Source organism: Orycteropus afer, unplaced genomic scaffold (genome assembly GCF_000298275.1).
Source record: "Orycteropus afer afer isolate SDZICR_OR568_19922 unplaced genomic scaffold, OryAfe1.0 scaffold00483, whole genome shotgun sequence".
NCBI classification, from domain to species: domain Eukaryota; kingdom Metazoa; phylum Chordata; class Mammalia; order Tubulidentata; family Orycteropodidae; genus Orycteropus; species Orycteropus afer.
The window spans coordinates 464,639-488,728 of NW_006922070.1; the positions used below are offsets into that span (position 1 = coordinate 464,639).

A 24,090-nucleotide genomic window follows, 5' to 3' on the forward strand; every position below is an offset into this window, starting at 1 on the left:
TGCAGATGACACAACTTTGCTTGCTGAAAGTGAGGATGACCTGAAGCACTTACTGATGAAGACTGAAGACTACACTCTGCAGTATGGATTACACCTCAATATAAGGAAGACAAAAATCCTCACAACAGGACCAATAAGCAGCATCATGATAAATGGAGAAAAGACTGAAATTGTCAAAGACTTCATAGTACTTGGTTCTACAATCAACACCAATGGAAGCAGCAGTCAAGATATCAGATGTTGTGTAGCATTGGGCAAATTTGCTGCAAAGGATCTCTTTCAAGTGCTCAAGAGCAAAGATGTTTCCTTGAAGACTAAGTTGTGCTTGACACAAGCCATGGTATTTTCAATCACCTCATATGCCTGTGAGAGCTGGACAATGAAAAAGGAAGACTGAAGAAGAGTCGATGTTTTTGAGTTGTGGTGTTCGCAAAGAATTCTAAAAGTACCATGGGCTGCTAAAAGAACTAACAAAAATCTCCTGGAAGAAGTGCAGCCAGAACAGTCATTGGAAGCAAGAATGGCCAGATTTCATCTCACCTACTTTGGTCATCTTGTCAGAAGGGACCATTCCTTGGAGAAGAATATCATGCTTGGCAAAGTGTAGGGACAATGAAAAAGGGAAAGGCCCTCAACAAGATGGATTGATACAGTGGCTGCAACGATGGGCTCAGGTATAGCAAAGATTGTGGGGTTGGCACAGGCACAAGCATTGTTTTATTCTGCTGTACATGAGGTCACTATGAGTTGGAAACGACTTGACAACACCTAACAACAATAACAACGTTGAAGTCTTTGGCTTTGACATCCAGTTAAGACATTCAATCCTCTAATAAATCCAAGGATAGCCCTCAGTGAGATCACTAATAGGGCAAACATCAATGTTTCTTCCTGTCTTGATTTTCGCCCGATACCAAGTTCAGTCACTTTGTTTTGTATTAATCAATGAAGCATTTTTCTATCCAATGCCTACCATATAGAAAACCAATAACTGACAAATGGATGAATCTCTGCAATAAATACTAGCTCCTTATTAAGTACTTACATAAGCAGGTGCCATGCCTGATGCTCTCTATACATTATCTACCATGTAGTGTAGACAGTTATTCTTCTTAATTTTTAGATTGGAAAGTGTGGCTCAAACAGGTGAAGTAAGTAACTGAACTCCTGTAGAGAGAGCCATAACCTTAAATCTCTGGGCAAAGAGAAATATTTCATGAAAACATTGGAGCTGGATGTCCCTTCTAGAGCTCAGCTCATTTAAGAAGACTGGGAAAGGAGACCAGAGCAGGGAGTCATATGCTATAATATTCATTGGGCTGGTGCCTCCCGTGACATACTCAAAATTCTCTCTTTTGACTATCTTTCTACATTCAGATCCTTCACACAGAAGCACAGATCAAAAATCTCTGACTTCACCACAAAACTTTCTCCATAGGCAATGCCCACAAACTCAGGGGCTATAACAAAGAAGCGGTTACCATTCTGGGCCTGCTGAAAAGATTTCAATCTTTAAAATTCAATCCACTTGGCCTCCTTTCAAACAGCACTTCACTGTGTTATTGCCCAAATTGCTGAATTGACACTGGGCCTTTGTTCCATGTGCCCTGGACCCACTCCCATCTGATCTGCTGTCAGGCTGAGGTTTGTATCCCTGTGAAACAACATGCTGACACAACGCCCACAAAGTCTGACATGTTGTTGATGAAATGATTTTTGATGAACTTGTGCTGAGTGGACACAGCCCATATCATGTGGCAAGTACTCTGATTGATTCTGACTCATAGTGACTCCTCCTTGGGTTTCCAAGGCAGTATCTCTATGGAAGTAGATTGCTTAGTCTTCCGAGGAGTGGCTGGTGGGTTTGAACCACTAGCCTTCTGGTTAGCAGTCAAATGCCTTAGGCACTATTGCCACCAGATCTCCTAGGATTCACACTAATTAATTGTAAATCTTGGTTTTACCACTTATTGTTGTGAACTTGCACATATTTCTTCGCCTCTGTGCCTCATTTTCCTCATTTGTAAAATGGAGATAATAACAGTAGCTATCACATGACTGTAATGAGGATTACCTGAGGAAATACATTCTAAAAAGTTAGAACACTGCTCAGTACATAGTAATCATTCCATAAACGTTATATCATCATTACTATATGTAAGTTACATGCTTATCCATGAGACTGTTAAACATCAGAACCAAAAATCAACAAGAGTCACTGTGATGTGATGGAAAGCACTAGATTCAAATCCTATTATATTAGAATGATACATACATACACACACACACACACACACACATATATATTTAGGAGCTCTGGTAGCGTAGTGCCTAAGGCACTAACCAGAAGGCTGGCAGTTCAAACCCACCAGCCACTCCTCGGAAGGAAGGTTGGGCAATCTACTTCCGTAGTAATACTGCCTCAGAAACCCAAGGAGGGGTCGCTATGAGTCAGGTCCGACTCAACAACACATAATAACAACAACATATATATATATATTTAAGTCTTAATTAAAAATGTAATATAGAAACCACAGAACATATTTTGAAAATATGTTTACCCGTAATTCTTCTGTGCTAATGCAGTTACCATTCTGAACATTCCCTTCTAGACTCTCTTCACACATATCATAGCTCATTATAGTAGGCAGATAATTATCTGCAGATAATTGTTGTAAAATTTTACAATTTTTTTCACTTACATTATATATATTCTCCATTTTACTGTATATGTTGTTCCTATTTATTATTTTTAATGGATGCAAAATTTCCTTCAAGAAGGTGGAAAATATTATTCAATTAATCTAGTATTGTTCAACATTCCTGCAGCTTCAAATCTTTTACTATTATAAATAAACCACTACTATCAACATAGACGTGTCTTTATTATTTTAAACCATATTTTGATCATAGGTGCTCTGGTGGCATAATGCCTAAGTCATCTGAGTGCTAACCAGAAGGCTGGCGGTTCAAACCCACCAGACACTCCTCAGAAGGAAGACTGGACAATCTACTTCTATAGAGATACCACCTTGGAAACCCAAAGAGGGGTCACTATGAGTCGGATCTGACTCAATAGCAGTGAATTTGGTATTTTGATCATTCCATGGGAGTGACAATCTGATATTAACATATCATGTTTTTCTCAACAAAATATATTTTGTCTCTCAAAACCAATTTCAATGATAACAGATAATTTAAAGTACTAGTTTTACCACATTCTTTGCTATGTTGAATATTTCAACTTAAAAAAAAAAAAGTCTTGGAAAATGGTACCTTGAGATTTTAAGTTATATTTCTTTAATTACCAGAATATTTAAACATTTTTCTACATGTTTATTTGTTTCAACTCACTGTTTTCTCTTTCAAACAATTAGATTAAGCTGTTTACTCTCTTTGACACACAGTTTCTTCATCTATAAAATGCAGATAATATCAAGTACTATACAGTATTGCTGTGAAAATAAAATAAAATGATTTAAGTGAAAATACTGGCACAGAACAGCTTTGAATGTATGTTGTCTACCATCTCTGAGCAGAGAAGCACTGCTGCTTCCTACCTGGGTCAAAATCACACACACAAGAGATCTAGTTGCTATGCAACACACATGCTGCTCTTGCTTCCATTGGCTATGACAGAATTGTTTTGAACCAGTTAGAAGCTCTGGTTGGAACAGCCTTGACTTGGTTAGTTGGTCAGCTATATAGAACTACATAATGGCTAATAATAATAATGTAATATTCATGTGTAACTCAGGTACAAAAAACACTAGGGGCGGAGAAAAAGGGCAATGTGTGGGCAACACTGATGGAAATGATGGACTTTATTGATGGCAAAAGGAGGAAGATACCTGTTATGGAATGAATTGCATCCCCCAAAAGTATATATTGTCATATACGTTAGTGATTATAACCTCATTTGGGAATGGGTCATCTTTGTTATGTTAATGCGACAGGATTTGTATAGGGTATGTTTTGAGTCAATCTCTTCTAAAATATAAAAAGAGCAGATTAGGCAAGCAGAGATGGGGGATGACAGATGACACACAACACAAAGATCACCAAAGAGCCAAAGAATAGAAGCTAAAAAGACAAGGACCTTCCCCCCCACAGGCCCACACAAGAGAAGGAGACTTCCCCTGCAGTCGGCACCCTAAATTTGGATTCCTAGCCTCCTAAACTGTAAGGCCATACATTTCTGTTTGTTAAAGCTGCCCACTTGTGATACTTCTATTAGAGCAGTATTAGACAACTAAGACAATGCTGCTGCCACGACTTTCCCATAACCACCTGCTACCTTGAAAGCAGATATTTATAAGAGACAGTGCAGTATAGCACAACTGCAACAAATCTAGATGTGAAAGGCATCGCTGACCATGTTTTGGTCTCCTAGTGCTGCTCTAACATAAAAATACCACAAATGTGTAGCTTTAACAAACAGGATTTATTCTCTTACAGTTCTGGAGGCTAGAAGTCTGAGTTCAAAGTGCCAGCTCTAAGGGCTGGGTGAAGGCCCTTTAACCTTGGGCTTCAGCTCTGCCTCTTGCTCCCGGTCCAATGAAGCTGGAGGTTTCTCTTAGACAGCTGCTGGCTGGTGAGGATGACAAGTAAAATGGCATAGTCCCAAAATTATCAGGCAACATGGCAGATCACTAATTCAAGTCGATTAATAGTCCCAAGATTGGCAGGTAACATGGCAGGCCGTTGAGATGAAAACTTGGCTACATGCAGGCAAAAAGCTCAGAGAACTTTCTCAAAGCATCTTATTATATACTCGAAGGAGACCACAACCCCAAGTAGCTACTCAGCTGCTCTAGTAGATTCCATCATGGAGCTGATTACCAGTCTCATCATGGGGAATCACTGGAATCATCCAGCTGCCCAGCCACTCAAAACCAGGCCCAGCCAAACTGACACACAACTTAATTACCACAATTCCACCCCTTGTCAACTTGGCATCCGTACACATCTCCTTCACTGGGGGGCTCCATCCCCTAGTTCATCTGAGTGGTGACCTCACCCCCTTGGCCTGGTAGGCCCTGTTACACTGCTTCTTGGGCATAGGAGCCCTGCCCCTCACTTTGGGGCAGCAGATATGGCCCCATCCCATTGGCCCTTATGAACAGGAGCCCCACACTCCAGAACAAAGTTAGTGAAGGTCTGACTCTTTGAAATTCAGGAGTCTGTGGTAGTTCCACTCCCAGAGGCCATGGTCCTACCCTTTGAGGCTGAGGCAGCTCTGCTTCCCTTTTCCTTGGTGTCTTAGCTTCTGTGAATTAATGACCAAAGGCAACCCACTCCGCCAGGAAGCCGCCCAAAGCATCCAGCTTTCTCCTCCATGGGCTGGTAAGTCTGTTGCTGTCTCATACCAGTCTCTTGGCTCTGCTGCTGCCATTTCTCTGCCAGTGTCTCTGCTGGTGTCTCAGCACAAGGATCTTGGCTCAAGGATACACTCCACTCCTGTTTCCACATTTTAAATATCTGTCCGAATAGCACCCCACTTTCTCGGTACCAAATTCTGTTTTGGTCATCTATTACTGCTTTAACCAAAAAACAACACAAATGTGTGGCTTTACCAAACAGGGATTTATTCTCTTACAGTTTGGGAGGCCAGAAGTCCAAGTTCAAAGTGCTAGCTCTAGGGGCTGGATGACGTCCCCTTGACCATGGGCTTCAGCTCTGCCTCTTGTTCCCAGCCCATTGAAGCTGGAGGCTCCTCTTAATTCAGACAGCTGCTAGCTGCTGAAGCTGACAAATCCAAGGCCAACAAATAAAATGGCACAGTCCCAAAATTATCAGGCAACATGTAAGCTTCACTAATTCAAGTCCAATAACAGTCCCAAAATTGGCAGACAACATGGCAGGCTGCTAAATGAAGATTCAGCTACATGCAGGGTCAAAGCATGCCAAAAAGCTCAGAGACCTTTCTCAAGGTGTCTTCTTATATACTGGAAGCAGATTACATGCCCAAGCAGCTACTCAGCTGCTCCAGTAGATTCCACCATGGAGTTGATTACCAATTTCATCATGGGGAATAACTACACCCAGCTGCCCAGCCACTAAGAACCAGGCCCAGACAAGTTGACACACAACTTAACTACTATACTGTCACTTCACATTCCTTCTTCTCACTGATTTCCTCACTAACACCAAGGATGTCCTATGAAGTAATTGGTTCAACTCTAACAATAACTCTTCAATGTTGGAAAGAGCCCACTTCAGACTCATCTACTGGCTATTTCCACAGAGTGGCGAGGGATATACAGGATATATTTTTGTTATTTGAGGGAAAAACCATTATCTATATGATCAAAGATGTTACTACAGAAAGCATTTTAATAAGTTACAAAAATGCTAAGTAACAATTTTCTATAACATTACTATCTCATTGGGAAATATGGATACCACAAAAGTAATTTAGTTTGTAACATATAAATCAAAGGTAAAATCAAATCATCTCTATAAAAGGACCCACACAGGATGTGAACTTGGTTCTATGTTTCAGTTTCTGATGAAATATCCTGTGGCTCTTGTTCACAGATAGGGTTGTTCAAGCCAGAATGCAAACAATTTCACTCTTCTGTTATTCAAAGCCTATTTGAATAATATCCATAACAATGGTTAAAAAAAATTTGATGAAAATAACAATCATGAATGAAATGCATTACTCCCCTTCCTGCCAGGGACCAGTACTGCAAACCTTCAAATCCTTGATGCCAAGGACAGCTTTGTGAAGGAGAAAAGGCCACAGAAGGAGGTCTGATTGCATCACCTCATCAGTAGCTGAGCCTCCATAAGTGGTTTATAATTTACCCAGTAAAAACAGATAGTCAAATATTGGTCAAGTCCCCTGAAAGGCATCCAGAAAGTTGTCCTTGCATATTGCACTGACACACAGCTAGAAAAGTGGTCTAGAAGCACCATGATCCCTTATGAAAGAGAGCTGTCCTCCAGAACTCAGTCAGTTTGCTTATCTTTTAGAAAAAGCAGTGAGTCAGACCATAGGCATAAAGGCAGGAGAAATAGTTTCTAATGAGAAACCAAATAAATGCCAATTAAACAACTAATGCCAAATTCATATGTTATCAACACTCTTGGGAGCAACTTTCTGTATAAAAGAAAATGTATGTTCTAGAATAGTCAGTTTATGAAATTACTAAATGAAAAATGAAAAGCATTTCAACCTAAATGTTTTTTTTAGTGTGGTGATAAAGATGAAAACTCTTTGTACTGAAATTCTGCTACCTTTCAATCATAGGACCAAGATATCCAATCTTTTGAGGTATAAAAAAGCAGTTTATGGCAGGGCCAGGCCATGATAATTTCCAGAAGTTTAACAGTCTCAAACAAGCATGCCAAAGCTGTGCTCAGGTCATTGTGACCTGAGACATGGCATATGACATGTTCAGTGTACAGTGGAGAAAGTGCTGAGTCTGTGACTTTTTCAGATGTAGGAAAAGATTTCTTCTAACCACTCAACTGCTCAATTTTAAATTATTTCCAACCAGGGGAATCAAACTGTAGACTCATGCTATCAACAGCTAAAAGGGCCCACAGAAATTGTTAGGCGGGAGCATGGCTGGCCAGGTGGGTGCATGATTAAGCCAGAGGGTTAATCATTTTAAACCAGTTAAAAGAACTGGTCTAGCAAGGAAGCGCCTGACCAGAGCCCATACCAAACCCCAGCATGTAACCCTTACGAAAGACCCCAGCACCTGACTCTTACTCACAAAAGCCCCCAACGATTTCGTGCCCACAATGTTAATGAAGTGCTTCAGCTCTACTTCCTGCCCCCATGCTAATAGGGTACTTTAACCTTATTGGTTCCTGTAACACATACCCTGCTCTCAATTAGGTCCTCTAAGAACCAGGAAGAAAATCACTATAAAAAACCCTTTCTTTCACCTGGGCAGTGCGACTTTTCTGGCCCCTCTCAGGGACCTGTGAACCTCGCCCAGGCCCCTCTCAGGGACCTGTAAACCTCTCCCAGGAGGCCAGAATAAAACCTTCTCTTCAACCCCACTTTTGCGCATCCTCTTCTCCTTACTGCGACCTTACAGAAATTACTAGTTCAATCACCTCGTTTTATAGTAGAAAACAGAAAACCAAAGAAGTAATCTGATGTGCTAGTTTCATAGTGACTGAGATGAACCAAGGACGCCAGAAAAGAGAAAGGAAATCAGACCGGTCTGTGACATGCCAGCCTCTCCAGCCCCACTGTTATGTTCTCACTAAGCCCTGTTTGATTCAGCAGAGAACTGTACAACAGAGCAAATGTGTATTCCTGGAAGAAGTAATTCAGTAGCTCCTCTTCCCTCTTCATTCCAGACTCCTCATTTCCTCTTAAGACTGTTTCACTTCCTTAGCACTAATCTCATCTCTCCAGTGCTTTCCAGAAATGAATACATTTACAGCCTCTCCATGGATCTATCTATACCCAGATTCCCAAGGCACAAAGCTGTGGGAATCTCCTCTTCTTCTCAGTTCCCACTAAAGTCAGAAGTGGTGGACTGCAGCCACAGATTCCTCTGGGCCTTTATGAGCACAAGAAGGAGAAGCAAGAGATGAAGCTGGTTCCACTTGAAATGCAGAAGTTTCTGCTAATTAGCTTATGGATGTTTGGTCATATAAATAGTTCTTCTATGTTACATAATCCATCTTTTAAATATCCTCTCCATGAGTGTGTGTGTGTGTGTGTGTCTTGCTCATTATTGAGAGTATGTGTGTGTGTGGTGGGGGGTGGGTATATGAGTGCCTATATTGTTGTGGTTGCTGCTGTTCAGAAATATGAATCAGGATTAGAAACAAGGATCAGACAGGATAGAGTTTATTAATGTGATCTCTATACAAGAACAGTTGGTTACTCCTTTACAAGTAGAATTACTTAATCTCCAAATGGCCTTGAATGTGGGTCAAACTAACTTTATGAGAGAGAAAGAAAATATATCCCATATACTTTATCTTAGATCTTAAACTAGTTTCTATTGGAGAGTCCGTAAGCACCAAGTGACAAAACTGCTTCATGATAACACACACACACACAAATGGGAGAGGTTGTTATACTCTAAAGAGTCACTGGAATATGGTATGCTTTCCAATTTGTCACATCTTTATAAATATCATCACAGTCAAAACCAATTTTAAAACCAAATGATTATCTCATTCAGTTTTAGAATAAAAACACTTAAATATTCATATATATCTATATCTCTATCTACACACACACACACACATTTAGTGCTATGTACAAAAAATGGTTTACCTTCCAGCATTTTTTGCAGACTGTTCCTCATGACATGGATGTTCTCTATTCCAATAAACTGAAACTTGATATTGGAATAATTGTCTTCATTCTCATAGCCTTTCCCTGCAGCTCGGTTTGCCATTGCATTAAGCTGCAGTGATCAGCAAAACAGAACAACAATCATCAAATATATTCAGGACGGGAAACAACCAATACACTTCACAGACAAGCATAAAAACATGCATGCAAAATGACGTGCAGAAACATAATATATTTTAAATCATGGGACGTTGTACTGACTTATGTAATCTCAGGCACCCATAGTGGTAAATTTTCAGCTAGCAATCAAGCACTTAAATCACTGCATCACCAGGGTTATATATTCAAATTCCTAAATTTGTTTGTATGTGTAAGGTTTTCTTAGCTGGGAAGCATTCTACAGACAAATTCTTCTGGAGTTACCTCTTGCAGTTACCTGTCAGAGAGGCCAAATTTAATGTGGAACTCTGTGACAGAGCCAAGTTGCTCTGATTAAATAGCAAGCATTACAAACTTTAGGTTCACAGAAGAGTACCAGCAGATACAGCAGGCAACATAGGGCTCAGTAAGTTCAATTATTGTATCTTCCAGTATTCTATATAGCACTCTCTCTGCCAATAAACACATCATTAACAGGAATTACTTCATACTAACTTTGCCTACAAAGATGCCCCTAGAATATCCAATTAAACTGTGATCAGGAATCACTGAATAAAGAGACAGGAAGCAGACGCTAACTCTCCAGAGGTATCTCTCCTTTTGCCACCTTATTTAAAACTTCCCATTGCCATTGAGTTTATTCTGAATCACAGTGACCCTACAGAACAGGGAAGAAATGCCCCATAAGGTTTCCAAAGAAGGTGGGGCAATCTACTTCCGTAGTGTACTGTCTGGAAACCCAAGGAGGGGTCGCTATGAGTCGGGTCCGACTCGAGGGCACATAACAACAACAACAATCGTTAGAGAAGCAGACTATCACAGTTTTTCTCCTATGTAGCAGCTGGTGGGTTCAAACCACTAAATTTTCAGCTAGCAATCAAGCTCTTAAATCACTGCACCACCAGGGTTCCTTCGTCTAAGATATGATTGCCTACTTAGTGTAATAGCAGACATGGAGATTTAGCAATAATACATCTTTCCTAGAAATGTATATATTTCCCAGGTAAGGCAGAACTTGTTCCTTTCTTGATTTTAGCTACACAGGGCTATGACAGTAGTTTAGGTTTAATACATTTCTCCAAAATTCATTATCATTTAACCCAGTTTAAATGAGGAAATCCCAATTTTTCCTACGTAAAATTATGTGAATGTAGTAGTGATCACAATGCTCTATTTTTAAATCTAGACATCTAGTAAGGGGGCCTTGTGATCACTATTACTTTGATCACTCTATTAAACTTAGAAACCTACTGTCATCTTCCTGGGCTCACAAAGGGCAGGAGGGCTAGCTGAGTTCAGGTAGAAGACCTAAGCCAGGAACTCATCACCAGGATATGGAAAGAGAAGCTGTTTTTAAAAGCAAAACATAAAGCAGTACTTGTTGTTAGGTGCCATGGAGTCAGCTCCAACTCATAGCAACCCTGAAACCAAACCACACTCACTGCCAATGAGTTGATTCTAATTCACAGCGACCCCCACTGGGTTTCTGAGCTGGTAAATCTTTATAGAAGTAGATTGCCCCATTTTCCTTCCAGGAAGTGGCTGGGGGGTTTGAACCTCCAATCTTCTGGTTAGCAGCCAAATGCCTTAGGAACTATGCCACCAGAGCTCTTTTCATAGCAACCCTAGGAGGATATTACCAAATTCTTTTCAAAACTAAGTTAAAAGTGCTAAGTTAAAAATACCGATTCTCTGATGCAAGTTCTCCTATTTCTGAGAACGTGACACAACGGAAATATCAACACATGAAGACAGATGTCTAAGAATATTTATTGTAGCATTGTTTATAATAGTAAAAAGCAGAAAGCCCATGAATGTATCAATAGTCAATGACAGGATAAGTTACAGCATATTCATGCCATGAACTATCAGGTACTGAGAATAAGGACAGATCACACATATATTGACTTAGAATTAGCCATTTACACATTAAGGAAAAGAGTAAGTTACAGAGTAATAATTTTACAATATTCCTGTTTTATGTAAAACAAATCTATAGATAAATATTTATGTTTACATATGTCTGATTAAACAGAATTTAACAATGCATAGCAAACTATACTGCAGAAAGATAAAATGTAATATGAGCACTATAAGTATTAGTTCAGATACTCTTGTATTGTTTGGAGTCCCTGGGTGATGCAAATAGTTAACACACCCTGATGCTAACCAAAAAGCTGGAGGTTCAACCCCACCCAAAGGTACCTCAGAAGAAAGGCCTGGCAATCTACTTCAGGAAAATCAGCCTCTGAAAACCCTGCAGAGCACAGTTCTACTTTGACACATACAGTGCACCCAGGAATCAAAGTCTACTCCACAGCAATTGGTGTGTGTTGTGTGTGTTCTTTAATTGTTACAGTGAACATATACTAGGTTTTTAACTCAAATAATAGATGTAAAATATATTAGAAGTAAAAATATAAAACAACATGGCATGCCACTGCCACAGGGGTTCAGGTAGGCAGATACTTCACTTCAACAGAAGTTCTGATCTATTGTTCTGGTCAAGTTGTGATATCAACTTGGGTACATTAGCCCCTACAGACACTATTCTCAGTCTAAAGATTGTCACCTTTCTCTGAGATATGCCGTGAATAGTTTGGCCTTAATGAAGGGAGAATATTTATTTTCATAACTTATGTTCATGCTTTAAAAGCTTAAATATTTTAAGGGGAAATTGTTTCTTAAATTATAGCTAGACATTGTTGCTATGAAACTTATTATTCTTTTAAAATATTATTGATTGCATAATTATTTTTAAAAGCTCTTGACTCATTCTTCACAAAAGCTGCATAAAATGGAACAATTAGTAAGAAATGTGCACATATGTATAATTTACAATAAGCCAGCTTACATGAACTTTATGTTTACTCCGTATCTTGAATAATTCAAGTTAAGTCTACTCATCACATATCACAAAGATTCTCCTTTAAAAAAAGTGTAATGAGATCCAAAATACTATAATTATTTTAATCCATCATTAGGACTCTATGTTCAAATTTAACAATAGTTCAGCGTAACAGATCCAGGAGAATTTCCTGGTAGTCTTGCTTAAAAACAAAGGAGTAATAAAAGTTGACTTTAAGTTTGGGCAATCTACTTCTGTAGTGATACCGCCTTGGAAACCCAAGGAGGGGTCGCTATGAATAGGATCCGACTCCATGGCGATGGTTGCCTTGCATTGTTGTGTTCTTTAAAGTCAATGTGCATTTCATATAATGAACAGAAGGTGGCAGTATTAAATCTACCATCCAAAGTGTAATATGTCTGGGTTTCCACATGTTTTTACAAGGTCCATCATGATAATATGGCAAAAGCTAAACTTTCAAAAACTAAACAGTTTTTTAATTAATAAAAATACAAGAACCTACCTTAGTCCTATTAAATACATATTAACATAGAGTATTTCTGACATAAAACACTATTAAACCAAAAAAACCAAACTCACTGCCATAGAGTCAGTTGGACTCATAGCAACCACTCCTTGGGTTTCTGAGGTGGTAGCTCTATGGAAGTAGATTACCCAATCTTCCTTCTGAGGAGTGGCTAGTGGGTTTGAACCTCCAGCCTTCTGGTTAGCAGTCAAATGCCTTAGGCACTACACCACCAGAGACTAATTTGGTGCCCTGTCCCTTTTGCTGAGAACTCCAATTCACAACTAAGAAAACAGCTATTCATTTCAGCTCCAAAAAATTCTCAAATAGATATAGCAGTAGGGGTACTGCATTCCAATTTCAGTTTAAGTCTGAGAAACACAACAGACACATAAAGGAAAAAGTGCCCACCAGCCACTCCTTGGAAGGAAGATTGGCCAATCTACTTCCGTAGAGATACCACTTCAGAAATCGAAGGAGGGGTCACTATGAGTCGAATCGACTCGACAGCAGTGAGTTTGGTTTGGTTCTAATACAAGATCTCTCTGCTATTTGATGATATTAACAACTTTAGGTTCAGAAAAGCTCACAACGAGACAAAAATAATCCAATCATTTACCAATGAATATTTGAGAAACAGCTACTATGGGCAAGACACTGAATGGAACAGAAAGATGAATATGCAGCAGATTCTGTCCTCATAAGTTTATAATTGAGCATGAGAGGGAAAGCATACGCACCAAATAATAACAGGGAATAATCATTAGGGCTGGGTAGGAGCTGAGATGAGTGGTAGACAGTGACAGTAGAGGAATTTAAACAGGAGGATCCCATCTGGCCTAGGTGATAGGGTAAGGTTTCATAAAAGAGGGAACACTTGAGCTAGATTTCAATAATCTGGGAGGACAAAGAGGAAGGGGAGGGGGCATTCTAGATGAAGTACTAAAGAGAAGAGGTGTGTGTGTGGGGGCGGTGCAAAATCACAGAAATGGGTTGGTATCAGTGATCCAACCAGTTCAAGTAGAGTAGGTTTATATATGGTGGTGGTAGTGAGAGAGGAAGGTAGAAAGCATTTAGGGTTCACCAAGGAGTTCTGGTGGCATATGGGTAAAGCATTTGGCTGGTAACTAGAAGGTTGGTGGTTCAAACCCACCAGCCACTCTGCAGGAAGAAGATCAGGCACTCTACTTCCATAAAGATTTACAGCCTTGGAAACCCAATGGGGCTCACTATGAGCTGGAATCAACTCAATGGCAGTGGGAACAAATAGGCCAGAGCCCTTGGGTGGTTCACATGGTTAACATGCTAGACTGCTAATCAAAAGCTTGGAGGTTTAAGTCTACTCCTGGGAAGAAAGGCCTAATGATCTGCTTCTAGAAAATCAGCTACTGAAAACCCTATGGAGCCCAGTTCTACTCTGACACACATAGGGCCACTATAAGTTGGAGTTGACTTGACAGTAACTGGTACTGGTACAAATAGGCTCAATTAAATAATTAGACTTTATCTGTGGCAGTGGAAAGCAATTAAAGAATTTTGAGCAAATTTAACTGAAAAAACTGAGATTGATTTAGTACCCATGACAAGGACGATCCATTAGAATGGGGAGAACTAGAGACAGACAGGCATTAAAAAATGGTAGGTGAGATGTAGGTAGACAACATAAATTCCATCAGGTGCCTTGTTAGTATTCCTACACCTCAAACTGGCACTCCAAGAAGACATATTGACTGGCTGGCTGACTCAAAAACTGGCTGAATGAACAGAATAAAATGAGTGGTAAGCAAACCAAGACTGTTAAGAAATAGAATCAAGTTCTCCTAATCCCAAATCAAATGATCACACTTATATCAAAACCATTGAAAACTTACCCAGCATTAATCTTGATATCAAATTAAAGGTCAGCCTGGTTGCTATCTTAGTCTTGAAGTCTAAGATTTCAGCATCTACATGTTATACTTGAATGACAGAAACTTATCTGACATGGTTAGGAAAAGACAGTTAAAATTGATCTTGGCAGAAGGAAGACTGGGTCACATCCTAGCAAGGCTGTCAAACAATGTTTCTTTTCTTTCCCATCATCTATAAATGGTTAAATGGAGAATCTTAACTTGTTGTATAAACACAAAAATATGAGAGGTTTTATTTCTTATAACTATGTCCACAACAGTGCTAGTCAAAATCCACCTTCCCACCTCCTCAGGACATCTTAAGGAGTGCTGGTGGTGCAAAGGTTAAACACTTAGCTGCTTATAGAAAGGCTGGTTGCTCAAAACCACCCAGTGGCTCCATAGGCCTAGCAATCTGTTCCCTTAAAGATTACAGCCTAGGAAACCCAACGGGGCAGTTCTACTCTGTTACATGGAGTCACTATGAGTAGAAATTAATTCAATGGCATCTAACTACAACAGGACATTTTGGGGACATTTAATAGCCTTCTGCTCATATATTGAGAGGAAATCTCTATCTAGCTTAATTTTAAAATTTCAATTCCATATATGATGCAAAATTATCTTCTCTTTTCCCCACCCTGCAGGACAGCTTAGGAGTCCCTGGGTGGTATGAAAGATTAATGGGCTGGGCTCCTCATTATTCAAAATTATCTCCTTCTGCCATTACAGACTATATGGTGTGGTAAGAGGTCTCTCCCTTTCCTCTTTCTTCTAGGCTGTATGAAGAGTATTGGCTGAGGTTGTAAAAGAAATATAAGAGAAAGGGTAAATATCTCTTTACAAAACTGGGCAATGCTGTAATTCTCTCTTCATTAGCTGTCACTGTTTTTCTGGCTAATACTATTGACCATGGTTGCCCTTTCTGGGGCAAGTGTCCAAATGCTGGATCTCTAGGGCATATGTATGGGTTCTTGGGGACAGGAGGCACTCAGTTCATTGACATGGGAGATCTATCTTGACTTGCGTTTATTCTAGTCCTCTCAGCTTCCCTCTCCAGAATACATGCTACAATCATTTGGAAATGGGGTCCCTCAAAGGCCAGACACTCTTAGGAGAGATTCTGGCAAGATGGCTCTTGTAATGCCCTTCTGTAGTGTCTACTTGGCCCACAGGACATTCCTACATCCTTGCCATGACAAAGAGAACACATGCAGGCCATTCCATTGCCACTAAATACTGTGTTCTCTCTCCAATTCTCTTTATGGGCTCAAATTGCCAAGATGACCATCAGCAAATATGCTACCTAAGACACATCCAATAGGAAACGAGACCCAAGAGTCCCCACTTTCAGGCATTCCTAAACTTTATAACTGATTCTCTTAGACACTCTTCTCAACTCTCACAAGATTCAGTGAGTAGAAAGCACCTAATCACCAATTCCACAGAAAGAAAAAAAAATCCTATTAAATGACTAAAAAGTCACTTATACACTGGTGGGATTAGTGGCCACAGTCACAAACCTGCCTTTGGAAGAGCAAAGACAAAAGGCTTAGCCTTAACAGAGGCAGGCTCCTGACTTACCTCACTCCTTCCCTTTACTGCCCAACAACTTCCTCAAAGGGTGTCAGCCCTCAGAGCACAACTAAGAGCCCTTCTTGCTCATCTGGCTTCTGTCTGATTTGGGATGTGACTGTGGTCAAATCTTCAGCTTCACCGGGTATAGTCAGAGGTGGCAACCCTCCTGAGCTTTAAAGTGGAGACAAAGCTCCGTAGGAAATTTTTTTAAAACAGAAAGCACCATAGTCAGACGGAAAGAGGATGGGTTTGGAGTCAGATAAGTCCTGTACTGTGTGACCTTGGGTGAATTATTTAGCCTCTCCAAATCTAAGTTCTTTTCCATAAAAAGAAAAGAACATCTCCTAATTTGTAGGATTATTATAAAAATTAAATGAGGAAGTGCCCAATATTTTTACAAGATCAGCAAAGTCCCAGAACATATTAATGATAAAGTCATAAACAAGATTACGATATGAGTTATTCCTCATTGTATAATTCAACAAATATTACAGCTACACTTTTTCATATTTTAATATACCAAGCCCCAACATTGCCTCCAAAAGTATACTTTTTTTTGAGTAGATACTCAGTACATGCTTGAGGATTTCACTGCCTTTGTCTCCCTAACTTTTAAAGTCACTAATGCAATTCAGACGGTTTTCATCTGTAAGGCAGCTCTTGAAACTCTTGTCTGGGTATAGCCTTGCCCAAGGGACAAGAATGGTACAGCTGCCTCCTAGCCCTTTCTTTAATTAAAGCTGTGAGCAAACCTAAGCCGTGCCACATTTGCCATTGCTGACTACCTTCTACGGAAAATATGGGCTTCGTTTCCCAGTTACAAAGGAAGCCTAACACACACACTGGGAGGAAAGTAAACAGATATGCTCTCCACAAGAACAAAACCTCTAAACAAACAGTTTAAAGCCCATGTGAAGCATGTATGCACGGATAAATACGAAAAGAGGGCATAACTCGTATGAGACTCCAATTTTCTTTAATGGATCCACATTCAACTTCTTATCTCCTGGAGTAAACACACTTAGTGCTAAATATACTCTTCAAACCAAATCCTCTGGATTAGTTTATTTTAATCTGGAAAATCCTTAGTTCTACGGCTGCCTCATTCCCTGGAAGGTTTACATAATAGAGTACAACTTTCTATCATTGTTCCTTAATACGTGAATAATAAGTGAGTAGTATTCACCTATTATGTGAATGTGAATATTCATCACATAATAGATGAATTATAATAATACAATAACTACCGTTTTTTTTACGCAAACAACGTGCAAGTTCTGTTTGCCAACCACTCCCTCCCCCACCTACAAGGTATTTTCGTAAGCATGCCATGCCAATTTTTTTTACATATTGTAGTTAAAAAAAAAAATTGGCGTAGCATGCTTATGAAAATACCTCATGCGGGAGGAGGTCGCCGCTGGCAAACAAACAGAACATGTGAGTTATTTGTATAAAAATAAGATATTATGTAATAATAGATGAATCTGTTTGCCTTAATTTAAACCTGGGGAAATAGTGTAGGATAAAGTTTCCCAAATCTCTGCTCAGTAAAGCTTCTGTTTCATCCCCAGTTTTTTTTTTTTTTTTCATTTTCTTATTTTGTCTTCAATATATCTGTCAAGAAACAGACAGTAAGTTACCTATAACTACTGGGGAATTCAAAACAGCCCCAATTCCCTTATACACAAAATGTACCCGAAAGAGTAAGGCAGGAAATCAATGTTACAAGGAAGAGGTCAAATTATAACTCACAAGAGAGAAAAGCACAAATCAGACAGAGCAGTAAAAGTCAGGCATATTCTGGCATCTTTCAAGACAACACCTTTGGGGAGAACACTCCCCCCTCCCAGTTTGAAGTTCTTATCTTGTGTGTTGTACTTTCAGACTTTATCTCAAAGAAGGGAACATTTCACTTATAATTTACTAGAATGTGAATGTGATCTATCTCTTTCATCATTGATCACCACAGCCGATTACCTTGATCTGGCTACCAAGAGTAAGTCTATCTTCACCATACACATGTATCTATCTCACAGTCATACTTCTATCAGAAGTAGATGGGACCATTCTGATGTCAAGGGCACTTATGGTAGGACACTAGAAAAACATCAAATTAAGTTATCCTGGGCATGAATTACAATATTTGGTGAAATGAGGCACAGAGAAAGAGTGAAAATTCCCAGGGTGTGCATACTTACACAAAGAATACAATCCAGTTCTTACTATAACTCATATTACCCATGAGTACAGACTCTTGTGTATCATTACCTGTTCTCAACATCAGTGAATACTTTTAAGTGACTTGGGCTGTTGGTCTTATTTCCTCCATTCCATTTTAATGCTTTTGATTTCCTTTTACTCTTTTTTCAAATAGCTCTACTGCCATTGAAATCACACACATGACAATTCACCCATTTAAAGTAATTGGTTCTTGTTGTTGTTATGTGCCGTCAAGTCGGACCCAACTCATAGCGATCCCTCCTTGGGTTTCCGAGGCAGTATCACTACAGAAGTAGATTGCCCTATCTTTCTTCCGAGGAGTGGCTGGTGGGTTTGAATCGCCAGCCTTCTGGTTAGCAGTCAAGTGCCTTAGGCACTATGCTACCAGAGCTCCCAATTGGTGCTTAGTATATTTAATAAGTTGTGTAACCATTACCACAATTTGATTTTAGCACTTCTGTATTACCCAAAAAGAGACACCCTATACATCAGCAGTCACCTCTATTTCCTTATCCTCTCCTCTGGCAACCACTAAGCTATTTTCTGTCTCTACAGTTTTGCCTATCCTGGGCATTTCATTTAAATGGAATCATATAGTATGTGGTCCTTTATGACTGGCTTCTTTCAGTTAGCATAATGCTTTCAAGGTTCATTCATGCTGTAGTATGTATCACTACTTTTTTCCTATTTATGGCCAAATATTCCTCTGAATTCAGTGAATTTTGCTCATCCATTCTCAGTTAATAGACATTTGGTTGTTTCCCCTTTTATGGTTATTATAAATAACGAATGCTGCTATGAACATTCTTGTACAAGTTTTTGCACAGATGCTGGGGTAGTTAAATTTGTATGTCATGTTAGCTGGGCCTGGTTGGTTGGCTGGGCCTGGTTGGTTGGCTGGGCCTGGTTGGTTGGCTGGGCCTGGCTGAGTGGCTGGGCAGCTGGTGGTAGTTGTTCCCCATGATGAGACTGGCAATCAACTCCATGGTAGGATCTACCACAAACAGCTGAGTAGCTGCCGTTGGGATGTGGTCTGCTTCTTGTATATAAGGAGAAGTCTTGGGGGATAGTCTCTAGCTTAGGGCACGTTTGGACCCTGCATGTAGCCATGTCATTGTTCAGCAGTCTGCCATGCTCTGCCGGACTTGGGACTTACAATGGGCTTAAATTAATGGCCTGCCATGTGGTTTGGTAACATCAGGACTGTGCCTTTTCACTTGTCGACCTTGGGTTTGACAGCCTCAGTAGCTAGCAGCTGCCTGAGTGGAGAGATGCATCTAGCTTCAGTGGGCCAGGAGCAAGAGGCAAAGCTAAAGCCCAAGGTCCAGGGGCTTTCACCCAGCCCCTAGAGCCTGGCACTTGGAACTTGGACTTAAAGCCTCCAAACTGTGAGAGAATAAACTCCTGTTTGTTAAAGCCATCCCATTTGTGGTATATTCTTGTCAGAGCTGCACTAGGTAGCCAGAATAGAGTATGATACTGAGAGAGTGAGGTGCTGCTCTGACAGACACCTAAAATGTGGAAACAGAAGTGGAGTGAGTCCTTGACCTGAGACCCTGGCAGAGAGACCCCGGCATATGGCATGAGAGATGGCAGGAGCAGAGCCAAGAGACTGGCAGAGAGATACCGGCAGAGAGACCAGCATGAAGGATGGCAGTAGCAGAGCCCAGAGACTAGCATTACATAGCAACAGGCTTACCAGCCCACGGAGGAGAAAGCCGCGTGCCATAGGGTAGGCGGCTTCCTGGTGAAGTGGGTTGCCTTTGGGCATTAATTAGTGAAGAGACTGGCATAAAATGGAGTAGCAGGTTGGCTGGCCCACTGAGCAAGAAAGCTAAGTGTCCCTTGGGCTGGAAGATTTCCAGCAGAGTGGGTTGCCCTCGGGCATTAATTAGCAGAAGCAAGAGACTAAGGAAACAGGAAGCAGAGCTGCCTCAGCCTCAAAGGGTAGGACCATGGCCTTAGGGATGGAACTACCACAGCCCCCTAGGTTTCAAAGAGTTAGACCTTCACCAACTCGGTTCTGGAGTGTGGGGCCGTTTGTTCATGTGAATCAGTGGGATGGAGCCATAGCGGCTGCCCAAGAGTGAGGGGGCAGGGCTGCCATGCCCAAGAGGGAGAGGAACGGGGCTTACCAAATCAAGGGGGTGACGTCACCATTTAGAGGAACTAGGGGACGGGAGCCACCTAGGGAGAGAGATCTGTACAGATGCCACCCAATGAAGATCTGTACAGGTGCAAAGTTGACAAGGGTTGGAATTGTGGTAGTTAAATTTGTATGTCAACTTGGCTAGGCCTTGTTGAGTGGCTGGGCAGCTGGTGGTAGTTATTCCCCATGATGAGACTGGCAATCAGCTCCATGGTAGGATCTACTACAAGCAGCCTTTGGGATGTGGTCTGCTTCCTGTATATAAGGAGGAGTCTTGGGGATAGTCTCTAGCTTATGGCATGCTTAGACCCTACATGTAGTCATGTTGTTGTTCAGCAGCATGCCATGCTCTGCCAATCTTGGGACTTACAATGGACTTGAATTAATGGCCTGCCATGTGGTTTGGTAACATCAGGACTGTGCCTTTTTACTTGTCAACCTTGGGCTTGTCAGCCTCAGCAGCCAGCAGTTGTCTGAGTGAAGAAATGCCTTTTAGCTCCAGTGGCCTGAGAGCAGGAAGCAGAGCTGAAGTCCAAGGTCGAGGGGCTTTCACCTAGCCCCTAGAACCTGGCACTTTAAACTTGGACTTAAAGCCTCCAAACTGTAAGAGAATAAACTCCTGTTTGTTAAGGCCATCCAATTTGTGGTATATTCTTGTCAGAGTGGCACTACGTAACCAGAACACATGCTTTTATTTATCTTGGATACAAACCTGGCATGGAATTAGAGGGTCCTATGGCAATAATATGTTTAATATTTTGAGTTCTTTATGCTTTTAACCTTTTTTTATGATTAAATATTTCAAACTATAATTTATAAAGGGAAAGTTTCTTAAAATTCTCCTCCAACCCTACAGAAATAACTATTATTAAAAGTTGGGTAGATAAACATTCTCTCATTTTTTTTTTCAATGCACAGACCAATAGTATAACAATTATTATATAAGTTGCATTATACTATACACATTTTTTGTATCTCATGCTTGCTGCTCAATTCCATATTTGTTTGAAGAGATAGATGGATCTCTTTCTCTCTCGCTCTTGAATCAGTTACATGCCTAGGAAAATTTTCATTATTGACTAGAAACCACAATGCTAATATGTTGATAAAGGCTATCTCATTATGTCATCCTATTTTATCGTCTACAGTCCCTACACTTGGAGGTGATTTTGCTTCCATGTATTCACTGGCACATTCTTCTGTGGACTCCATTTGTTGATTTGTTTAGAAAGAAATGGATCTACAGACTAAACTTGGAAATCATATCAAACCTAATGATGATTATCTTAGCAAATGTAAAGCTGAGTGGGGAGATAAGTATAAAATCAAGCTGGCTTACCCTTGATGATTAGCTCTATTATTTCCTACTGATTGATTTTTTTTTTTAATTTAAAAATTAAATTAAAATTTAAAATGTTAAATGTTAAATGTAAATGTAAAATGCATTTTTTATATAACAGAGAAGAAAGTAGAAATTCTCTACCTCTCCAAATGTTAAATGTAAAATGCATTTTTTACATAACAGAGAAGAAAGTAGAAATTCTCTACCTCTCCAAATTCTTTTTGCTTCTCCATGGAATTTTATTAGCTTGGAGTTTATCTCTCCAGATTTTTTCTAAACATTTAATTAATGTGTATATGTGTGTGTGTGTGTGTATAAATATATATATAATATAAATACAATAATGTATATATATATTATTTCATGGCTTTTTTTTCCACTTAACATTATATTTTATAGATCTTTCCAAGTCATAGATGTAGAATACTACAAGTTGAATTTGAAATAGTATAACTGAATATATCCCAAAATTTGACCTGCTGGAGCTCCAATGTAAACTTTACACTGTCAGAACAAAATGGGTCATTTTCAAAATTAAACAAAAAATAGTTCAGTGTATTTAGGGGCACAGTCTCAAAAACCAAGCCACACTTATTTATTGGGTGCCTCTCCATGTTCAAGAAGCTCTGGTAGTACAGTGGTTAAGGCATCTGGCTGCTAAACAAAAAGTTGGTGGTTCAAACCTACCAGCCACTCCATGAAAGAAAGATGAAGCAGTCTGCTTCCGTAAAGATTTATAGCCTTGGAAACCCTATCAGATTGCTGTGAGTCAGAATCCACTCAATGGCAGTGAGTTCAGGTTTGGTTTACTCCACGCCAGTACAAAGCAAGGAGCAGGGGAAAAAGCACCTGGCACAGTCAGCCCCTCCAGGTGCTTAGGACACCTCGATAGGAAGCAGCTCAGCAGTGCCCCTAACACTGCCTCTGCAAAGAGGAACAAGCCCTGCTACAGATGTAGTGACCTGTGCATGCAATGCAATCTATTAGGTGTTGCCTTGTCTTCAGCTTCGTGACTCAGAGTTACAAAGGCAAGCATCAGAATGGTGACTTACTTTAGGTCGAGTGTCAACAACATATATGAAGTCACTTTCTGGATTGGCTTTTCTGATGGCCTGGAGCATCTGCTCATCCTCCAGGCACCGGGCACTGAAGCCAGACAAGGGCTGGCTGCTCCGACAGATGGAGGCCTGGTTGGAGAGACACAGCAACACAGCACAGTCAGACAACACTGCAGTCGTACCCCCAGAGGCTCTCTAGATGTGTTGACAGGATGAAGAACCCCTGGTTTACTCATGATACTGTCTTCTGGAAATTGAGGCTTGTTTATTGTTAGCGCAGATCAAAGAAACCATGGCATGGGCAAGCAGTGCAAAAATCTATGTGTGTAAGTAATTAAGAAGGTGTAAAGATGTTTAAATAGATCCAAATTATGAAATTTAAAACCATTTAAATGACCTTTCTTTCCTTTGTATTGGTATTATTTCATTTTCTTGCTAAAGATAGAAATACAAAATAAATATTCTCCTTAAACTTTTGGGACACTATTAATGAGAAGGTTAATAAAAGGAGAAATACACACACACACACACATACATATAGGAGCTCTGGTGGCATAGTGCCTAATGAAATAAGGCATCTGACTGCTAACCAGAAGGCTAGTGGTTCAAACCCACCAGCCACTCCTTGGAAGGAAGTCTGGGCAATCTATTTCCATAGAGATACTGCCTTGGAAACCCAAGGAGGGGTCACTATGAGTATAAACCGACTCGAAGGCCGTGCGTTTGGTATATATATATATGTGTGTGTGTGTGTGTGTATACACACACATATATATTGTTTTAATGCTTTCCATCATTTTTTACTAGAATATTTAAAAATATCACAAATGTTAAAAACAAATCTCAATTCCAGATTGAAAAAATACTCATTCCTATGAAAGCCAAAGTCACTGTTAGGTTAAATAACAAAGGGAAAAGGGAACAAGTCTACCTTGATTGAAGTGTGTTTAGAAACAAGGGGTTTTTTTTGAATCAAACTGCATTCTATTCTAGTCTCCCCATCCTGAAATTCTGAGTATATTGTACAGCCACCTCCCA

General features: G+C 40.1%; 1 protein-coding gene across 1 annotated transcript in view; it reads right to left on the reverse strand.

The window, feature by feature from the left end:
• MTMR7 (myotubularin related protein 7) overlaps nt 1–24,090 on the reverse strand; it is a 161,999-nt gene that overhangs the window by 42,359 nt on the left and 95,550 nt on the right. The window contains exons 6-7 of the mRNA XM_007954943.2: nt 23,047–23,181; nt 9,263–9,395 (exon numbers count right to left, since the gene is read on the reverse strand). Coding sequence (XP_007953134.2) covers nt 9,263–9,395; nt 23,047–23,181 — 268 coding nt within the window. The remainder of the gene's footprint in view (nt 1–9,262; nt 9,396–23,046; nt 23,182–24,090) is intronic.